Below are 23,358 nucleotides of genomic sequence, written 5' to 3'. Positions count from 1 at the left end.
AGATCAATGTCGAATGGTCGACTTTGGCATGCCGGGGCAGACTTATTGTCTGCCGTTCGGTATTGCATTTGTTATTCCATCCAAAGTCTGCTGTGTACTGGGTGAGTTTGTCACAGGCTTTCCTGATGTCTTGTAGGGTTGAGCGGGCCAGTTACTCCTTAAGGGTGCGAGAAGTGGACCATCCTACATCAGTCTTACTCAGGATCTCCCGCTTCATCTCCAGAGTGAACACTACCCTGTTCCTTTTCCATGGTGGGGAGGGCCATCATCACATATCGTAGGAAGAGGCATGCAAGGAATAGCAAGGCCTGACTCAGGTAGGGAACCACCACAAAAATCACCACATGCACCGCCATGACAGCAGTTTGGGAGGAGCTGCTCATAACACAAGCGTCGTGCAGTGCAGGAAATGAGAGCGAGCAACAGGGGTCTTTGGTGGACATTGGGTAAACAAACCAGCCCAACACAACTGTGCACTGGGCTATTCTCGCCACTGTGGGTGGAAATTTTTGCACAACCATAATTTCAGAACAGACACAAGCATTTTATCCGGATAGTGGGGAAAAATATATGAATAATGGTTTGGAACAGCCAGATCACAATGCTCGGCTAATGGATGGCCCTTGTAATGGACGTCCGGATAATCGAAAGATTACTGTATCACTTCAGAGTCAGTGATATATACCTAATGTATTTCTTTGTTGAACATTATCCAATACACAAAAAGAACAATGAATATCTGGAGACATTTCAGTCAAGTATGTGCGTACTTTTGAGAGAACTTATGTACCGGTACTTTATATTTTTCAGTGTGCGTTTTATCATAAAGCTGGTCACTTTTTGTCACTGTCTTAAAAACAGAAGCATTTTGGTACTTAGAATGAAACTTTGTGTAATTAATCCTCAAATATATATAAATACATGGTAAAAAAATGAAGATACCCATGAACTGCCATCATGACATTCATGTTGTTTAAACAAAGCACATTTTTTTTTAAAAATAAACAAAAGTTATTTTTTTGACAGGATATTATGGCTACAGTTTTGTGAACTAAATGCTTTTGGCAGCATGGGCAAATGAACCTGCACCATGAAAAACAATACAGGAAATTAGAACTCAAAGCCTGAACCACTATCCTGCAATGGGGCCTAGAATTAGTTGCATGTTTTGTAAAAATTGGCCTTTTATTAATTTTTGGAGCTTTGTGGAAGGTAGTGAAAAGAGATAGGCCTCATTTGACAAAAGAAATGAAAAATTCAGTAAAAGTTAGCTCTAGGCAAAGGCTATGAACCCTGTAGCAATAATAGAAAGTGAGATATAGCTCTCCAAACTTTGCTGAAAATGCATTTTCTGAAAAACAGAAAAATTGCTGTGATTTTTGAATGGTCTTATCTTGGAAACTGTTGCATGCGTTGACCTAAAATTTGGGATATACGAATAACTTTAATGGTACCATACATTTTTTTTTTTTTTTTTTTTTTTTTTTTTTACCGAAGTTCTTTGATGGTGACCTGGGGAGCCCTGGGTGATTTTTTCATGGAATGACCCATGTGTGTCCACATAAAGTATGATGAAATTGCATTTTATTGAATCTTGCTTTATGAATGTACAGTCAGCAACAGAAAGTTGCTTAAACTTCCCAGCCCTCTTAGTGTGATATGACCTTGTGGTCTGGCAATACTGTATGGCAAAGAGTTGACACATGGACATATGGTAACCTTATTAATTATTATTTGTTGAACAGATAAAGAAGATGATTTGTTCTAGCAGTAGACTAGCATACAGGTATGCTCAAAGCGAATTTCTGCTGTCATTTGTACACTGGGAAGTTTGTAACTTTAGTTTGTAAGTTTTGTAGGTTTGTACGTAACTATTAATGTACTGTACATGGTCTTTCTCATTTGTGTTACGGTACTGAGCAGTGATTTTGAGATAAAAAATGGTGTAGCATCATTATATTGGAATTATACTGTGCCACCTCGTGTTGTTAGAGAGGTTTAGAGTACAGTATCAGTATAATACATTTCATGGCAAGTTGACTAGTTTTGTTGATTTATGCAGGAAGAAAGAAGTTTGAAGATTTTTGGTAATATGGTTGACAGGAGTATTGAGATGAACCACGTTATTTTTAAATGAGATATGTGGCCATGTTATTAAAAGGAAGCCTGAGAAGGTGTAGGGAACCCTTAATTTACAACTATCAGAATCATGGGACATATGTAAGGATAGGAAATGGACTGCATTCTACTTTACGTATTGCAGTCAGCAGCAAGGTAGCAAGGCCAACCTTAATTATTTCTCCATCATGTGTTTCATTACAGTATTGATGTAAAAACTTGCAATCTAAGGTGTAATTGTAATATGTCTGTATGCAATATAAAGGTGTAATGATATTTTTGTGGTTATGATTGGCAGTGTACAAGCAAAGCACATATAACAAGGCATACAAGGAGGGTATGGAAGTGAACTGCAAGCATGTAAAACGGAAACAGTTGGGTCAGTACCTCACCCAGGAGGTGCTAGACCGTTACAAGCCAAAAGTTGGGGACGAAGGGGGACAACCCAGACCCATCGCACAGAAGCGCAAATCCGATCCCATATCTCCCGACTCTCCAAGCACTGCAAGTACTGAATCTACCAAAAAGGCGAAAATTGAAGGAGACTCTTTACCACATCAGGTATGTTGACATGTTACCTTCAGTTTTTTTACGACTAACAGGCTTACTGACGTAGTGTTTGGAAGAAGTTTATGGTCCTTTTGCCTCTATTAACAGTGAAGAAACTTTGCGCAGTAAGACAAATACCGTAGATACCTCATTTGTAAGAAATGAGGCCCAGTGGTAATGAAACCTGGGCTGTAAATGAGATAAATGTCTTCACATTTGAGCAAGCTTAAATAATAATCACAGGATGTATGGTTGAATAACATATGGAAATGTAAGAGGACATTTTGGAGAGAATGTGTGAGAACAGCCATGTGAAATGCTGTATAAGTGTGAAAATTAAAAGGAGAACCCTTTAGAACTTCACAAAAATGCTGCAGAAAACAATGCAGCTTGTTAAATAGCCATCAGGTGAAAGGGGCCTTGGAATCATGAAGCTAGTATGCAAGGTAAAATGGGGGGGAGTGTGTGAATGAAGGGAGAGAAAGAAATACTGTATACTTAGAGTGAAAAACTGAAAGTGGAAAGCTGAGAAACAAGGCAGTGGCAGGTTAATGTGAGCTTAAGGTAGTGGAGAAATTAGGGTCAATTAATTTGGAGCTGATGGATTTTGGAAACTTTTGAGGTGCTTGCTGGGAATATTAAGCTAGGAATGCTAAATCTGTGTGTTGAGGGGGAAAAAAAAAAATGGCTATGGTGGATGTAAGAAAGGGGTTCATGTGAGGCATTCAGAAGTACAGACAGACAGACACTGACATGCCATAAAGTGGGACTTCAACATTAAAATATAGGAAAAGAACCTCTGTATCCTGTTTGTTTTTGCCAGTTGTCTTCTCCTACTTCAGAGTGCCTCTTGAGAGCAGGAGGAAATATATTTAGAATAAGTAACTTGTGAAGAGGTTTGTAGAGAACTAAGAGAAAGAGGTAAACTGTGATCTCAGAGGAATAATGTCATCAACTCATGAAAACAGGAAACCACTGTTAAACCTTCCTAATCTGGACTCAAATTATCCAGATACCTGCATATTTATTATCATAAACCTGGAACATAATACTGTATACTGTATTAAATATCAGGTTTCATGCACATAATTGATGTTTACAAGTCACAAGACAATGAAGAATAGTTAGGGAAGCTTACATGTGCACTGTAACCAGGTGAGTAAGAGATGCTGGGTCTTTTAAAAGAAAGACATTAACTAAAGTTGCCATTCTACAGTAAAGTACAAGAACAGTACTGCTGTACATTACATTTTTCTTTTGTCTGTGGTATTACTGCGATGCACTGCAAGCATCACAGGAAGCTTTACTTCTTTTATATTTGCAGTACAGACAATGGAGAAATTATCATAGCAGTATCAGTATAGAGTTATGTGGAGAGACAGGCAAATGAGGAAGTACAGGAGCACTGTGTTGTTGATGTGGATGTGCCAGAAGGCATTAAGAGAAAAACATTGAGATTGCTCATCCATGTGGAGATGATGGAGAATGAGAGGCCAACAAGGAAAGTGTACTGTATATGAGTGAGGTGGAGGGGGGGAGATGGAAGATGAGATGGAGCAATGGAATGGAGAGGTAACAGGCGAGGGAGGTCTGAGTCAGAGAAAGAGCAACCACATGGCAGAGGACGATGACATGGAGGTGATTCAATTGTAGCCATCCAGTATGAGAGTAAATTATCTTGTGATAGATTAAGAGATAGCTAGAGCTATTTGCACACCACAAAAACAAGGTGAAACATGCCCTCATCTGGGGCCAGAGATAGCTAGAGCTATTTACACACCACAGATACTAGGTGAAACATGCCCTCAGCTGGGGCCAGAGATAGCTAGAGCTATTTGCACACCACAGATACAAGGTGAAACATGCCCTCAGCTGGGGCTAGAGATAGCTAGAGCTATTTACACACCACAGATACTAGGTGAAACATGCCCTCATCTTGGGCCAGAGACAGCTAGAGCTATTTCCACACCACATACAAGGTGAAACATGCCCTCAGCTGGGGCAAGGTCATTGTAAAGGAAACATTTTTAATTATTATCTGATCTCCGTGGATGGGCAGCATGGGAATGATCTGGATTGTACCTGCCGAACACTATACCGGGCCAGCCTTGAATAACTTTTCTACTCCGTTCCCTGGCTGGGGGTGAGTTTCCAACGAAATACTTCTGCATGTCTGGCATGTTCACCAAATTGTGCCACGTATTTGAGCCATGAAAAATCGCTTAAAAAATGACACGCCACCATGTCATTTGCCCAGAATCGGTTGACCAACAAATGACTTATCAGTGCATCATTGGCCCAGAATAACGTTAATAAAAACTGATTCCTGATTAACAGTGATTTTACCAGGCTTCCCCCAGAGCCTGGTTTATCCAGAAAATTTGTTAATGTGGAATGGCATTCACCACAGTTAGTCCAGATTTTGCAGGTTTTTGCTATATTTTTGAATGAGGTGCCAAATTATATAAATGAGGGTGGTAAAATGTGAAAATACGAGGAATGAGAGTGAAAGAGCACAAACATACCCAGTATAGAAGCAGAGTAAGGAGCAGATGGAATGATTTTTTTTTTAAAGTTGATGGGCATGGCAGCTCAGTGGTAGTGCGTCTGACTTGAGACCGAAGAATCTTGAGTTCATGCCACACCCGGCTAAGCTGCCTTGCCGGGAGAGGTAGCTCTCTCCTGTCACCTAGCAGGTTGTAGCAGCCATGGTTCAGTGGGTTAGAGAGCTCTGACCAAAGGGTCAGAGTCCACCCAAGCGTCATTGGTAAACATCAGGAAGGGCATCTGGTCATAAAGTGCTCCACGCTCCAAAACCAAAAGTTCTCTACCCAAGGGTACATGGTGTAAAACTCAAAAGAAAAGGGGGGGGGATGAGAGCAGAGCAGGGCAGTAATTGGCATGTTTCTCATGGTGCACATAGAAAGATTGTAGTGTCTGATTATATGACATAGGTAGAAGTGATGAATGCTGTGAAGAGATAGAAGAATGAGAAGGCAGTAGATGTTATTTAGGTGTATTTAGGGATGATTAAATATACTGTAGTAGAGAGAGTGTACTGAAAGAATCTTTGATGAACAGAACTGCACCAGTGGAGTGGAAGAAGATCGTGACTGTGCCTTTGTACTAAAGTAAGGGTGATCAAAATGTGTGTAGAAATCACAGTGGTTTACAGTAGGTCTCCTGAGTGTTACAGGAGAGGCTTATGGAAGAATAAGCATAGAGGAATTAACCCCTAAATACCGAAGCACGTCAATGTACGTATTGACCACTTTATCCCGCTCAGCTGAATCACATCAATATAGCTCGCCTTGTAAATGACTGCCTGAACATTGCTTTGTCACGATTGTAACGTATATCCCTTCAAGCCAATGAGAACTTACCCCTCCTGCCTCGGGTTGGGTGGTCCGGCCACTCTCGGGGCAAGGGGGGTCACCCCCCCCTCTCGACCCACACATTACCTGAATGTTTCATCGTCTGTCATGTAATAACCCTCTCTGAAGACCCTCCCACCTGTCTGTACGTCCCAATAGGACATTGTTAGTCAAAGTTTACCCCTTCCCCAACCACGAGGCCCATTCCATCCCCCTCCAGCCCCCCCTACCTTACATACCCCTACCAACCCTACCCCATCCCTCCCTTTCGGCCCCATACTACCTTCCTACCCCCAATAAACCATCATGTGATAGCGAGCATGCAGCTTGGCTTGCTCCCCCCCCCACACCTCCCCTCCCCTACTCCCCCCACCCCAAACACATGTACACGTGCTTTATGTGTATTGCCTCAATTTTTTTTTTCTGTGCCTTTTCATACCTGAACATAATAAATGTTTCTCTGTATACTATTCTATACATCCAAAGACGTGCAATCACAGGCATCTGAGCCCCAGCCCCCCCACCGCCATGCAGCCCCCTCCCCCCACCAGCACCCAATCCCATCCCCCCACCAGCACCCCTCCACCTCGATATAGGAGAGACAGTTACATTTTCCCTTTTCCCTTGCATGCATCTGCAGCTATGTTGAACAATATTCTATTTTTCTTCATGGCAATATAAACATTTGGTGTTTCTGAAGTACTATGAGGCACTGCAGGATTACTCCCCATATGTGAATTATCTCCCCACACCTGCAAACACACCTGCTTGCATGGTTGATATGCTAAATCATATAGATTCTGTTTGTTTCAACTAGCCAAATTGGTTGTTACCGTAATTGATCTCCCAAGGTTCAATGTACTCGTTGTGGGCCTTCTCCCCGACTCGTTGTGGGCCTTCTCCCCGATCAAATTTGATCTCCCCACACGTACATACACATCTGTTTTCATAGTAGTTGGTCAAGAGCAAACTAAAATGCTCTACTTTGATGAGAAAAGATGGTTTTACCCAACCTTCATACCTACAAACCTTCTCCCCACAGGGTACTTTATCTCTCCAAAAGCAAGTAATCTCCCCACACCCCAAAACACCTGTTCTCAGGCTTGGTGTGACATATGATATTGCAATGACCTATTTCAGTAATAGAAATAGTTAGTTATCAAAACTATGGGGGCTTTCGAAAATTTTGTAGGGTATATAACTTTTTTTTTTTTTTTTTTTTTTTTTTCCAACTTTGACCCTCGATTGTGCGGTAACTATTAGGCCTAGGGGGGTGCTGATTGCACTGTCAGGTGTGTAAATTCTTCCTCTTTAGCCAGAACATATTGATTTTCCCCTTGGTGAAATTAAAAAAACACCCCCGAACTGCAGCTCCAGTGGCAGACAATCCAGATCGAAATGCGGTATTTAGGGGTTCGTTTTGTTTCGTTTCGTTTTTAAAGGCTCCAACATGCTTGCATGTGTCGGCCTTGGTCACCTAATGGCGGCTCTCCACGCTGCATGATCCATTGCAGCCTCCCTGTTCAGTCCCTTAACCCTAAGGTCACACTTAATGACCTCGTCCCATGTCTTTCTCGGTCTACCCCTCATAACCCCACCCCCAATATTAACACTTCTCACCTTCCTCACCCAATTATCATCCCCCATCCTCTCCATATGTCCAAACCACCTCAATCTACCTCTCCTCATCACAACACCAATACACTCCAGTCCCATCCTACCTCTCAACTCTTCCATTGTAAACCCAGCCCCTCCAGGCCTTGGACTGACAGGGTGGTTTTAGGAGTATAAGGGAAAAGGTGGATCAGTTATTTGCAGTAAGAAAAACAGTCCTGTTGAGAAGGACTGTAAGGTATTTCAAACCTTTTTGGATCTGAAAAAGAGCAAATCACAAGGTGAATAGGAAAGGATATATAGGTGCTTTCATATATGTATGATGTGACTGGAAAGCTGTTAAATGGTGTGAAGAGTTTTATGATGTTAATGAAGCATGTGTAAGCATACAGTAGTCTAATGCTTAACTATTATAATCTGGTGATCTCTTCAAATTTGCCCTTGCAATTTGCAGCCTTTTTAATTCATATTAGGGAGTTTCTTCACGCTAGAGAGGATAGATTTAGCTTTCATTTACCATGTCACAACTAAAGAGTCCTCTTGAAGTTAAATATCATCATCTGGTGGTAGCTCAATTAACTTGAATAATACGTCATGTGGTTGAGGGGGAGTTGTTAATGGTTTATTGTCAGTGTTGGAGTGAAACAACGATGTATATCAGTGGTCATTCATTATATATGCTGGATATATCTATCTATCTATATCTGTTGCCAGACACCTTAATCCCGTAAGGGGTGGCCACAAACAAATCGCCTCCATGTTGTCCTGTCCCCTACTGTTTCACTGCCCCTCTCTCATATACCACTCCACTCCCTTTCTCCATCTCATCCTTGGCCTCTCCCTCCCTCTCCCCCTTTCCATCTTCCTAACATGCACTCTCCGTGTCAGTCATTCACTCTCCATTCTTTCCACATGGCCAAACCACCTCAGTGTGTTTCTCCTAACGCTTCCTATCTCATCCACATCCACACCACAACGCTCCTTCATGTCCTCATTTGTCAGTCTGCCTCTCCATGTAACTCCACATGCTCTTCTCAGCCCATTTCCACTGCTCTCACTCATGACTTGTGTCCCTCCAGCAAGGGCAAAGCATCACTTCCATATGTTAGAGTTGGTATCACAGTACCGTCATTCAGTAACTTTTTCACTTCCATGCTCACTTCCCTGTTTCTTATCACTGCTTTCAAAGAACCAGCAACCTTTCTTCCTTATTGTACCCTTTCAAGCACTTCACCCACTAAACTTCCATCCTTACTCGTCATACTACCCAAGTATTTAATCGCACTCACATTTTCCATTTCCTCTTCATCCAACCTAACTGTACATTCAGTGAATTCAGTTCTCTGGAAGACCATGATTTTACTCTTCCTAACATTTACATTTAGAATCCATTTCATACACACTCTCCCAAACTCATTCACCAAGGCTTGCAGATCCCTTTTGTTTTCACTTAACAACGCAGTATCATCTGCAAACAACAGGACAGGGAGTTTCCATACAATGCCCTCTCTCATTAAGACTGCTGCAACATCCACTGCCCTTCCTTGTATCTCCTTTATAACTCCATCCATATACAGATTGAACAACCATGGAGACATGATGCATCCTTGCTTCAGTCCAACCTTCAAATAGAAAAATTCACACAGTTCACTGTCTACATGCACTGCAGCCTTAGCACCTGCATACATACTCTTCATGGCATTCAACAACTTCCCATTTACTCCTTATATTCTTAATACTTTCCACAATTCTTGTCTATCCACCCTGTCATAAGCTTTCTCCAAATCCATGAAGGCCGCATTCAATTTCTTTCCCTTCCCCAGAAACTTTTCCACTAGGGACCTAAGAATTAATATCTGATCTACACAACCTCTTCCCTTCCTAAAACCTCCCTGTTCTTCTCCGACTAATTCCTCTGGTATTTCCCTAACTCTATCAATAAGTATCCTAGCATATTCTTTACCTGTTACACTAAGAAGACAAATGCCCCTGTGATTACCACACACTTCCTTTTCCTCTTTTCCTTTGTACAGGGGAATAATTGTACCTGACTTCCAATCCTCCAGGACTTTACCTTCCTCCCAGGCCAATCTCCACATCTTCCACATCCCTTCTACTGCTATCTCTCCCCCATGCTTCAGCATTTCACCACACACTGCATCAGTTCCTGGGGCTTTCCCCATTTTGATTTTCTTCATTGCCTCCACAACTTTCATCCTGCTGATTTCTTCCTCTCATCACACATCCCTCCTTCTCCCAGCCATTCCCCAGCCACTTGTATTCACATTACTTTCATTCTCTTTGTCCAACAATTCCTTAAAGTGTTCTCTCCATCTGCTTACTTTTTCTCCCTTCTCAGTAATCTACCATTATCGTCTATCACTCCCCAACTAACTTCTTTGGCACCCCATCAAACTCTCTCTACCTCTTTCCAGAACATTTTCTTACATTCCCTCCACTTTACACTCAAGTTGCTTCCAAATTCCTCATCCACTCCCTTCTTACCCTCTCTTACTAATCTTTTCAACTCTCTCTTCCTCTCTGCATATAACTTTCTCTTCTGTCTCTCAACTTCCTCCACTGTATGTATATATATATATATATATATATATATATATATATATATATAGATATATATATATATATACAGTAATCACTCCAATATACGACGTAATTGAGTCATAGGTAGGTCCGGATATTGGTTCTGTCCGGATATTGGGCCCCAGCTTATGGACTTGTACTTATGGACCCTAACGCAGAGAAACACCTATACAGCTTCCTCTGGACATGCATAGCACCTATTTAAGACCCAAGTCACACCAATAAGGCACATAAATGACTGAAATAAATGCAAAAGAAACATAAAATGAGGGTTTAGAAGTATGTTCATTCATTAATAAACATTCTGGTACTTATGGACCCTAACCTAGCCTAACTCAGAAAAACACAGTCCTACTGCACATGCATAGCTACTAACACCCTGTTCACACCAATAAAGGACATTCAAGAGTGAAATGAGGTAAGTATAGTATGGAAAAAAGTACAGTATGAAACATTCTGCCTACTTACAGCAAGTCTCTGGCCACCTCGATGAATAATCGCCTCCTCTCGGACTCTGACAATAAGAAGGATTTCCTGAAGCACTTGCAGTACACTGTTCCTGAAGTCTTGCACTGAACTTAGTCAGTCACACACACAAGTCCATTCTCTTTACAGTGTGCACTCTTGTCTAAATAATGCTCCATTGTAACTTACTAAGTGTTGCACTTTAACTTTTCCCATTCATATAATTTTCCAAAGCCAAAACAAACAAGTCTGTTTACGGTAAATTTTTTTTCTATTGAGTCTTTTCTCTGACAGCTTTAAATCCCTAACACAACACACTGTTTTTTTCACTGCACAACACTCTAAATTCCCGTGTGGTCTAGTGGAGAAGTTCTTGCTGTTTATTCACTGTCAGAGTCCGAGAGTATCACTGGCAGGTGACCTAGGGGTGCATCGCTGGGTCGTGGTGATGGCGTACCCACTGCAGACGACTCTGAAGACAGCCGCAAACTCACGTCGAGCGGTGACTCCACCGTGGCTGATGTGCTGGGCTGTGGCTTCGAGCACGAGGGCCTGTCTTGGGGAGGCAACGGAGTGGAGCCAGGGCTGGGCATAGCGGGGATCACGGGCCTGAAAAAACTGTCAATGGTTGATTGACGCAATGACCGACGATTCTGACGATTGATGATGCGCTGCCTGAAAGCACGCACTTCCTCCACGAGTCCCAAGGGTCCAATCTCCCTGTCGCAGTCCGGGTGTTCCAGGTAGTCTAGGACGAACTCTAGATGTTCCCGGAGTGCACTCAGCTTGGGGATGGCTGGAGTAGTGTCCTGCTGAGAGGAGTCCGCATCATCGTCGCCTTCAGCGTCAGAATCTTCAAGTTCAGTACTGACACCTGCAGCCGAAGACACGATCTCGATATCAGACAACGTCTGATACCCAGGATCGCCCTCGTCGTCATCCAACCACTCACGAACATCGTCCACATCTACATCATCGCCGTGCGTACATAGCCGTGCATGGAAGTCATCCACGTCAAATCCTAGAAAATCGTACTCCACATCCATTCCGAGCAGACGAGACCAACCATTTTCCAGAGTCTTCACAGGAACTTCCTTCCATGCACTAGCCCAGTTGTACAGCGTAGACTTGATGTTGTAGCGGCGAAGGTTTTCCAAAGTCCGCTTGCCTCGTGTGTCCCGTCCCTCCCTGCGCTCGTCCTTGTCCTCGAGAACAACCATCACCTCGTCCAGGAACTTCCAGCGGTATAGGCGCTTTGTTGCCACGATCACTCCTTGGTCCATTGGTTGGATGAGAGCAGTCGTATTACATGGCAAAAACATGCACCTAATATGGCCATTTTCAGCAACCAAGTCCTTGTCGCACGGGTGGGCAGGTGCATTGTCGAGGAGAAGGAGGGCCTTTACCTGGTCGTGCGGGATTCCCAGTGTCTTCGTCTGGTAATGGATGACCTCCTTGACGAAGTGATGGTGAAACCAGTCTTTGAAGATCACAGCTGTGAACCATGCCTTCAAAGAATGGTACCAGACAACAGGAAGGACATCCATCACCCCACGAAGGCACCGAGACTGCTTTGCACGGCCAGCAACAACGGGCTTAAGCCGGTGCATGCCATTAGCACTGGCACAACACAAAGCAGATATCCGTTCCTTGGAAAGCTTGCGGCCAGGTACACGCTTCTCTGTCTCCTCAGCTAGAGTGTTCGTTGGCAGCGAGCGATAGAATAGGCCAGTTTCATCAGCATTGTAGACTTGACCAAGAGTTAGGCCCTCCCTGTCGATCAAGCCCTTCACCTTGTGCCGAAACTCGTCAACTCCATCCTCATTAGCGTCCAATGCTTCGCCATGTGCTTTACGGTTGGTAAGGCCATGCCGCAACTTGAACGCGAAGAGCCAACCCTCGGATGCCTTGAAGTCTAGGGCGTCGTGAAGCCTGGCGAACTTCTCAGCAGCAGCCTTCAGCTCCGTTCCACGTACCATCACACCAGCAGCACATTGTTGTCGATACCAAATCAACGTGGATCTGTCGATTTCTGCAAACATGGGGGTAAACATAACCTTCCTTTCCACGTTGCATTTGCTTCTCGACTAGAAGTCAGCCGTGTACTGCATGAGTTTGTCTCGGGATCTCTTGATATCGAACAAAGTAGACTGGGCCAGGTTAAACTCGCGGAGAATGCGGGAAGAAGACCACCCTGCATCTACCTTCTCCAATATCTCCCGTTTCTTCTCCAGAGTCAACACCACTCTCTTCCTTTTCTCAGGTGGCGGAGCCATCATCACACACACTAAGAGGAGGCCCGAGAGCAGCAGGAGGCCCTGCAGCAGGTAAGGCACCACCAAAAAAGCGATCACGTGGGCAGCCATTACGACGAGCGTGCACTCGTGCCGAGAGACAGGCGGAAAGTGGGGAGGATGCAGCGGCGCTCTATCGGACGTCGGAGGAATGACGCGCCACAACAATGCTCTCCCGCGCCATGCGCGATAAGTTCAAATTACGGGCGGGAAAAAATCGTTTTTTATTTTTTTTATTTTTTTGGGTTTTCGGACCATTTTGGGAATATTGCATCCCAGGATGATTATGTCCGGGTAGTGGGGATGTTCGGTTATTGGGCGTCCGGATATTAGAGTGATTACTGTATATATATATATATATATATATATCTGTCTATCTATTGCCAGACGCCTCAATCCCGTTCGGGGTGGCCACAAACAAATCGCCTCCACATCGCCCTGTCCCTCGCCATTTCACTGCCCTGCTCCCAACTCACACCCCCCTCTCTCATATACCTCTCCATCCCATCCCTCCATCTCATCCTCAGCCTCCCCCTCCCTCTCCCCCCCTGCACCTCACTCAGATACACTCTCTTCGTCAGTCTTTCACCCTCCATCCTCTCCACATGGGCAAACGATCTCAGTGTATTCATCCTAACGCTTCCTGTCACATCCACATCCTCATCACGACGCTACTTTATATCCTCATTTGTCAGTGTGTCTCTCCATGTGACTCCACAGGCTCCTCTTAAACAGCTCATTTCCACTGCTCTCACTCTTGACTCGTGTCCTTCCAACAACATCCAAGCTTCACTTCCATACGTTAGAGTTGGTATCACAATACTGTCATGTAGTAACTTTTTCATTTCCATGCTCACTTCTCTGTTTCATATCACTGCTTTCAAGGAACCAGCAACCTTTATTCCCTGCTGTACCCTTTCAAGCACTTCACCCTCCAAACCTCCATCCTTACTCATCACGCTGCCCAAGTACCTAAACGTACTCACATTTTCCAATTCCTCACCATCCAACCTCGCTGTACATTCACGGACTTCACCTCTCTCAAAGACCATCACTTAATCTTTCCTACATTCACCTTTAGATTCCGTTTCTTACACACTCTCTCCAACTCATCCACCAAGCCTTGCAGCTCCCTTTCGTCTTCGCTCAACAACACAGTATCATCTGCAAACAACAGTACAGGGAGTTTCCAAGCACTACCCTCTCTCGTCAGGGCCACTCCAACATCCACTACCCTACCTCGTACCTCTTTTAATACCTCATCCATGTACAGATTGAACAACCATGGAGACATGACACATCCCAGCTTCAACCCAACCTTCAAAGAGTAAAATTCACTCAGTTCACCATCCACATGACTGCAGCCTTAGCACCATCATACATACTCTTCACAGCATTCAACAACTTCCCATCTACTCCATATATTCTTAATACTTTCCACAATCCTTGTCTATCCACCCTGTCATATGCTTTCTCCAAATCCATGAAAGCCGCATACAACTTCTTTCCCTTCTCTAGAAACTTTTCCACTAAAGATCTAAGAATGAAAATCTGATCTACACAACCTCTTCCCTTCCTAAAGCCTCCCTGTTCTTCTCCAACTAATTCCTCTGTTCTTTCTCTAACTCTGTCAATAAGTATCATACCATACACTTTTCCTATTATACTAAGACGACAAATGCCCCTTTGATTACCATAGACTTCTTTTTCCCCTTTTCCTTTGTACAAGGGAATAATTATACCTGACTTCCAATCCTCCGGGACTCTACCGTCCTCCCGGGCCAATCTGCACATCTTCCACTTCCATTCTACTACTATCTCTCCCCCATGCTTCAGCATTTCACCACACACTCCATCAATTCCTGGGGCTTTCCCCAACTTAACTTTCTTCATTGCTTTCACAACTTCTATCCTACTGATTTCTTCCTGTCTTCTCACCTCCCTCCTTCTCCCAGCCATTCCCTAGCATTACTTCCATACTCTACGTTCAACAATTCCTTAAAGTGTTCTCTCCATCTGCGCACTTTTTCTCCCTTCTCCACTAGTAATCTACCATGTTTATCTTTCACTCCCCTGCTAACTGTACTTCCACCCTGTCTTACTCTCTTCACCTCTTTCCAGAAAATTTTCTTACAGTCCTTCCACTTTACACTCAAATTCCTTCCAAATTCCTCATCCACTCTCTTCTTACTCTCGCTTACTAATCTTTTCACCTCTCTACTCCTTTCTACATATAACTCTTTCTTCCGCCTCTCTACTTCTTCCACGCCCCGTATTTCTCATCCATTCATTGTTTGCTTTCTTCTTTTGTGCCACAGCCTGTCTCACCTCTTCATTCCACCTCGCTGTTCCTTGCACCCCCCCTCTGTCTTCTCTGCATCCCACACACCACATCACATGCTGCACATATTTCTTCAGTGAAATCCTGCACACACCTTCCACATCCCCCATCTGCTCCAGTTCATATTTGGCCAATTGTTCCTCCATTTCTCTCTTATATTCTGCCTTTTTCTCATCCTCCTGTAACCTTTCCACTCTCCTTGCAAATACTCCTTCTTCCTGTCCTTCCCTTCTTCTATTTCTCCATCTTATTTGGATCTTGATTCTGGCCACCACCAAGTACTGTAGCGGTCAGAAAGTCCACTAATCAATCATTGCCCTCCTTTCATTCAGTTCACCACCCACCCTTCTCATCACTTGCCATGTATACCTGTGGATCATTTTATACCAGAAGAGGGTATTGGCTATCACCAACCCCCTCCCAGCACAAAAGTCCACTAATACACTGCCATTCTCATCTATCTCAACAGGCACACCCCACTCACCAACTATTCCATCCACCTTCACATTCCCTACTTTGCCATTCATATCACCGATCAAAAACACTCTCTCATTCCTTCCAGACTTTTCCATGCACACTTCCACATTTGTCCAGAACTCTTCTATCACTCTGCTTGCACGATCTTGCGTTGGCGCATGTATGCACACAATCGCCCACATTTGTATTTAACTTTCAATCTTACCCACACAATCTTTGACCCAACTGATCCATACTCTCTTATGTTCTTCTTCCATCTTTTACTCACAACTATACATATTCCTTCTTTTGCCCTCTTATTCTCACCTAACCCTGCACATATACCCCATCCATACTCCCATTCTCTCACACTCTCACCTCTTCATTTAAATTTTTTTTTTTTTTTTTTTTTTTTTTTTTTTTTTAATGCGAGGAAGAAGGAACCAAAGGCCATGGCCTGCAGTAACAGTTCCTTCCAAGAGAAAAACAAAATACAATAGAGAGCCAAATTCAAGATCCGATCATTTTGAGATGCCTGGACACACTGCGTTTGAAAGACTGGAGATCATAGGCAGCAGGAAATACAGACAGAGGGAGACAGTTCCAGAGCTGACCTGTTGCATAAATGAAAGACTGGGAGTAACGGTTAACTCTTGCATTAGAGAGTTGGACAGAAAAGGGATGAGAGTTTGCTGCCAGACGGGTGCTACGCGCCCGTCGTAGAGGTGGAGGAATGCAAGCAGACAGTTCAGAGGAGCAGTGACCATTAAAGTAGCGATAGAAAAGAGATAAAGATGCAACAGTGCGGCGAAGAGACAGAGGTTGAAGGGAGTCAGTAAGAGGAGGAGAGTTAATGAGACGAAAAGCCTTTGACTCCACCCTATTGAGAAGAGCTGTATGTGGGGAGCCTCCCCTCACATGAGAGTTGTACTCCACACAGGGGCGGATAAAACCTCTGTATAGAGTCAACAATTGTGCAGGGGTAAAGAAAGAGCGGCTTAGCACACCCAATCTCTTGGAAGCAGATTTTACAAGAGATGTAATATGATCTTTCCAAGATAAGTCCTGAGTAAATGAAACCCCAAGCATGTTCAAGGATGATGCAGGATTAAGCTGAATATTATTAAACATTAATGGGTATACCTGTGGAAGATTTTGTCGGGTTGATAGGTGTAAGAACTGAGTCTTAGATGCATTAAAGACAACCATATTATTTTTACCCCAGTCAGCGATACGAGCCAAGTCAGACATTAGGTGTGCCATAGCCTCATCCCTTGTTTCTTGAAGTAACTGTTGAGATGGGCGTTGTGGAAACCGAATGGAAAGGTGAAGGGTGGAGTCATCAGCGTATGAGTGGATAGGGTTAGATGTACAGCTTAGAAGATCATTGATGAATAAAAGGAAGAGAGTTGGTGATAGGACAGAGCCCTGAGGAACACCACTGTTGATAGATCTAGGAGAAGAACAATGGCCGTCTACAACAGCGGCTATAGAACGACCCGAAAGGAAGCTAGCGATGAAGGCACAGATAGAAGGATAGAAACCGTAGGAGGGCAGTTTGGAAATTAAAGATTTATGCCAGACTCGATCGAAAGCCTTTGAGATGTCAAGTGCAATGGCAAAGCTTTCACCAAAGTCCCGAAAGGAGGATGACCAGGAGTCTGAAAGGTAGGTGAGAAGATCGCCAGTGGAGCGTCCCTGACGGAACCCATACTGACGATCGGAAAGAAGGTTGTGATAGGAAAGATGCCTTAAAATTTTTCTATTAAGAATTGACTCGAAAACTTTTGAAATACAGGACGTTAAAGCAATTGGACGATAGTTGGAGGGTTGGGAGTGGTCACCCTTCTTTGGGACTGGCTGAATGAGAGCAAACTTCCAGCAAGAAGGAAAGGTACAAGTTGACAGACAAAGGCGAAAGAGTTTGCCTAGGCAGGGTGTAAGCACAGAAGCACAGTTCTTGAGAACAACAGGAGGGACCCCATCAGGCCCATATGCCTTGTTAGTACTGAGGCCAGTGATGGCAGAAAATACATCCACTGAAGAAATTTTAATGTCAGCCATGAGGAAGTCAGAGGGGAGAAGTGATGGAGGAACAGCACCGGAATCGTCTAAGGTGGAATTGGAGGAGAAAGTCTGTGCGAAGAGATCTGCTTTATCAGTAGAAGAAATAGCTACAGAACCATCAGAGTAGAAAAGAGGAGGGAAGGATGATGAGGTAAAGTTGTTAGAAAGATTTTTGGCAAGGTGCCAGAAGGAGCGGGAAGAATTCGAGTTGGAGAGTTGAGAGCATTTAGTATGGATGAAATTATTTTTAGTAGAGCGAAGAACAGACTTAGCACGATTCCGGGCAGAAACGTAAAGATGATGTGATTCAGGGGTGGGTTGGCTCCGGTACCTTTTGTAGGCCCTCTCCTTGTTGCGGACAGCATTAGAACAAGCGTGATTAAACCAAGGCTTTCTTGCGTTAGTCAAAGGATATGAGAAAGGAATGTATGCTTCCATGCCCGAGAGAATAACCTCCGTAATGCGCGAGGCACACTCAGATGGCTCCCGGCCATGGAAGCAATAATCATTCCAGGGAAAATCAAAGAAGTACTGCCTGAGGGCCTCCCAGTTCGCGGCTCCAAAATGCCACAGACGACGTTTCCCTGGAGGGTCCACAGGCCGTACCGGAGTGATAGGACAGGTTAAGGTAATAAGGTTGTGATCGGAGGAGCCCAACGGAGAGAAAAGATTAACAGAGTAAGCAGAAGGATTAGTTGTGAGGAAGAGGTCAAGTATGTTGGAGCTCTCTCCAAGGCGGTCAGGGATTCGGGTAGGGTGCTGTACAAGCTGCTGTAGGTCATTAAGGATAGAAAAGATGTAGGCTTGTTCACCAGGTGGATCCGTGAAAGGAGAGGAGAGCCAAAGGTGGTGGTGAACATTGAAATCTCCAAGAATGGAGATTTCAGAGAAAGGAGAAATGGACAGAATGTGTTCCATCGTAGAAGTAAGATAGTCGAAGAATTTTTGATAGTCAGTAGAATTAGGGGATAAGTAAACAGCACAGATATATTTAGTCAGAGAATGACAGGAAAGCCGAAGCCAGAGTGTGGAGAATTCAGAAGAATCAAGTTCAGGAACACGAGAGCAAGATAAGTCGTTGCGTATGTATACACAACAGCCACCTTTGGCTTTGAAATGAGTATAGAGAAAGTAGGAGGATACAGAAAAGGGTTTGCTGTCGGTTGCCTCAGACAGCTGAGTCTCCGTCAGAAAAAGAAGGTGAGGTTTAGAGGAGGAGAGGTGGTGCTCAACAGAGCGAAAGTTAGATGAAAGGCCGCGAATGTTGCAGAAATGAAGAAGAAGAGAGTCAGACAATGGTTCCAGGCACCTCGAGTCGTCACCGGGAGAGGGGCAGATGGCGGGGGCATTTATGGTCCCCCCCCCTGGGGACTCCGAGGCTTGATTAATAGACGCCATTTTTGTTGATTTTTGAAAAGGAAGTGTAGTGTGTACTGTGCATGTAGTTTGGTGAAGATAGTTAGAGAAATTTGTACTGGAGAGCATGCTGGCCTACTCTCTGTGTAACTGAGACACTGAAAAAGTTCAGCAAAGGGGGATGGTCAGGAACTAGTCCTGAGGGCTGATGAAACGGGAGCTCCAGCACTCCCTGTCATCAGCTTTCCATCCACCTCGGGAGTACTGCCCTGCTCGACTGGTGCTACAGTCTACTTTGCATACTACAGTCTACTCCACATACGTCAACTTTTGCACCCTCAAGCACCTGGACAATGTCTCTCTCTTTCACCTCATCATTCGCACCTCTTACATTCCATGTTGCAATTACCATGTCCTTTGTCCGGTCCTGGGTTGTCATCTTTTGGTCAGTCCTTGTCCGAGGCTTCTTGTTCGACTTTTTAGTTAGTTGTTTTCCGGGGAGGGGCACTAACCCTCCACCAACCCTTTTAGTCGCTTTGTACGACAAGCAGGGATACTGGGGGAGTATTCTTGAAAAAAATCCTACCCCCATGGGGTTATATATATATATACATACATAAGTAATCCCTCCAATATCCGACGAAATAGACCCAAAGGCATATCCCGATAGTGATCCTGTCCGGATATTGGGCCATATCCTCCTGGACTTGTACTTATGGACCCTAACTCAGAAAAACACCTATACAACTCCCTCTGGACATGCATTGCACCTATTTAAGACCCAAATCACACCAATAAGGGACATAAAAGACTGAAATAAATGCGAAAGAACCATAAAATGAGGTTTTAGAGATGAGTTTATACAGTATTAAACATTCTGGGTACTTACAAGTCCTGGCTTCTGGACTGGTTTGAACCGCCAGTTTGCAGTCCACAGTTAATCCTCTGCACTCAAAATTCTAATTTCTTAACACTGCACAACACTGTAAATTCCCGTGTGTTCTAGTGGCGAGGTATTGCAGTTTATTCACTGTTTATTCACAAAAAACAAGCACCTGGGGCTTGCACTGCTATAAACATCTGCTCTCGATCAGAGTTTGGCTGTGACTGTTGATGATGGCGGGGTAACAGAGTTGCCAGATCGCAACGGCCACATTACCAATCTTCTCAACTTTCATTACCAAATTTAACTTTTCATTACCAAATCGTAAAGCTAGCATTTATTCTTCACTAATTATATATACAAGTTGAAATACATGTAATCACTCTCCTTATAATTAACACCATGTTGATTATTTTCACGCATTGTAGGGTACCAGATTAATCAGAGAGAGCAAATAATCCACCATCTCCATCCTGTGTATCCTCATACATGTGAAAAATCCATTTGGTAATGCATTATTCTGATTCATTACCAAACGAATTTTTCATTACCAAATTGGCCCACACTTGGTAATGAAAAATACCAAATGGCAACCCTGACAGGGGAGGGGGGAGGGGGAGGAAGGAAGGGGTGAAGGGACCATGGTGTAACAGCCGTTCGGCGCCACGCGGCAATTTCAAATTACGAGAGGGAAAAAAGTCAGATTTTTTTCGAATTTTTTGCGGTTTTTGGCCCATTTTGGGAATATTGGATCCCGGGACGATTATGTCCGGTTAGTGGGGATGTTCGGATATTGGGTGTTCAGATATTAGAGGGATTACTTGTATATATACTGTATGTATTTATATACATATTTATATGTATATATATCTGTCTATCTATCTATCTATCTATCTATTGCTAAACGCCTCAATCCCGTTTGGGGTGGCCACAAACAAATCGCCTCCAAGTCGCCCTGTCTCCTGCCATTTCACTGCCCTGCTCCCAACTCACACCCCCCTCTCTCATACACCTCTCCACCCCATCCCTCCATCTCATCCTCGGCCTCCCCCTCCCTTTTCCCCCCTCCACCTCACTCACATACATTCTCTTCGTCAGTCTTTCACCCTCCATCCTCTCCACATGGCCAAACCACCTCAGTGTGTTCCTCATAACGCTTCCTATCACATCCACATCAACACCACAACGCTTCTTTATATCCTCATTCGTCAACCTGTCTCTCCATGTGACTCTACAGGCTCCTCTTAAATAACTTATTTCCACTGCTCTCACTCTTGACTTGTGTCCTTCCAACAATATCCAAGCTTCACTTCCGTACGTTAGAGATGGTATCACAATACTGTCATGTAGTAACTTTTTCACTTCCATGCTCACTTCCCTGTTTCTTATCACTGCTTTCAAAGAACCAGCAACCTTTCTTCCCTGCTGTACCCTTTCAAGCACTTCACCCTCCAAACCTTCATCCTTACTCATCACACTACCCAAGTACTTAAACGTACTCACATTTTCCAATTCCTCACCATCCAATCTCGCTGTACATTCACTGACTTCACCTCTCTCAAAGACCATCACTTTACTCTTCCCTACATTCACCTTTAGATTCCGTTTCTTACACACTCTCTCCAACTCATCCACCAAGCCTTGCAGCTCCCCTTCGTCTTCACTCAACAACACAGTATCATCTGCAAACAACAGTACAGGGAGTTTCCAAACACTATCCTCTCTCACCAGGGCCACTCCAACATCCACTACCCTACCTTGTACCTCTTTTATTACCCCATCCATATACAGATTGAACAACCATGGAGACATGACACATCCCTGTTTCAAACCAACTTTCAAAGAGAAAAATTCACTTAGTTCACCATCCACACGGACTGCAGCCTTCGCACCATCGTACATACTCTTCACAGCATTCAACAACTTCCCATCTACTCCATATATTCTTAACACTTTCCACAATCCTTGTCTATCCACCCTGTCATGCTTTCTCCAAATCCATGAAAGCCACATACAACTTCTTTCCCTTCTCCAGAAACTTTTCCACTAAAGATCTAAGAATGAATATCTGAACTACATAACCTCTTCCTTTCCTAAAGCCTCCCTGTTCTTCTCCAACTAATTTCTCTGTTCTTTCTCTAACTCTGTCAATAAGTATCCTACCATACACTTTTCCTATTATACTAAGAAGACAAATGCCCCTGTGATTACCACACACTTCTTTTTCCCCTTTTCCTTTGTACAAGGGAATGATAATACCTGACTTCCAATCCTCCGGGACTCTACCTTCCTCCCAGGCCAATCTGCACATCTTCCACATCCATTCTACTACTATCTCTCCCCCATGCGTCAGCGTTTCACCACACACTCCATCAATTCCTGGGGCTTTCCCCGATTTAACTTTCTTCATTGCTTCCACAACTTCTATCCTACTGATTTCTTCCTGTCTTCTCACCTCCCTCCTTCTCCCAGCCATTCCCCAGCCACTTATACTCGCATTACTTCCATCCTCTACGTTCAACAGTTCCTTAAAGTGTTCTCTCCATCTGCTCACTTTTTCTTCCTTCTGCACTAGTAATCTACCATTTTTATCTTACACTCCCCTGCTAACTTCACTTCCACCCTGTCTTACTCTTTTCACCTCTCTCCAGAACATTTTCTTACAGTCCCTCCACTTTACACTCAAATTCCTTCCAAATTCCTCATCCACTCTCTTCTTACTCTCTCTTACTACTCTTTTCACCTCTCTCTTTCTTTCTACATATAACTCTCTCTTCCGCCTCTCAACTTCTTCCGCGCTCCTATTTCTCATCCATTCATTGTATGCTTTCTTCTTTTGTGCCACAGCCTGTTTCACCTCTTCAGTCCACCACGCTGTTCCTTGCACCCCCCTCCATCTTCTCTTCCTTCCACACACCACATCACATGCTGCACATATTTCTTCTGTAAATATCCTACACACACCTTCCACGTCTCCCATCAGCTCCAATTCATATTTGCCCAGTCGTTCCTCCACTTCTCTCTTATACTCTGCCTTTTTCTCATCCTCTTGTAACCTTTCCACTCTCCTTGCAACTACTCCTTCCTCTCGTCTTTCCCTTCTTCTATTCCTCCATCTTACTTGAATTTTAATTCTGGCCACCACCAAGTAGTGGTCAGAAAGTCCACTCCCCCAACCTCTATAAACTCTTGCATCCATTACACATCTTCGCATCCTTTCATCCACACACACATAATCAA

At 43.9% G+C, this 23,358-nt stretch overlaps 1 protein-coding gene across 1 annotated transcript in view; it reads left to right on the top strand.

Moving 5' to 3' along the window:
* The window catches only part of hrg (poly(A) polymerase hiiragi), a 165,204-nt gene that overhangs the window by 102,968 nt on the left and 38,878 nt on the right, over nucleotides 1-23,358 (top strand). The window contains exon 10 of the mRNA XM_080284885.1: nucleotides 2,417-2,679. Coding sequence (XP_080141011.1) covers nucleotides 2,417-2,679 — 263 coding nt within the window. The remainder of the gene's footprint in view (nucleotides 1-2,416; nucleotides 2,680-23,358) is intronic.

The sequence above is a fragment of the Coenobita brevimanus genome, chromosome 103, assembly GCF_032717465.1.
Source record: "Coenobita brevimanus isolate Jiangsu-jjx chromosome 103, ASM3271746v2, whole genome shotgun sequence".
Classification (NCBI taxonomy): Eukaryota; Metazoa; Arthropoda; class Malacostraca; order Decapoda; family Coenobitidae; genus Coenobita; species Coenobita brevimanus.
This window is presented reverse-complemented; position numbering and strand designations above follow the sequence as displayed.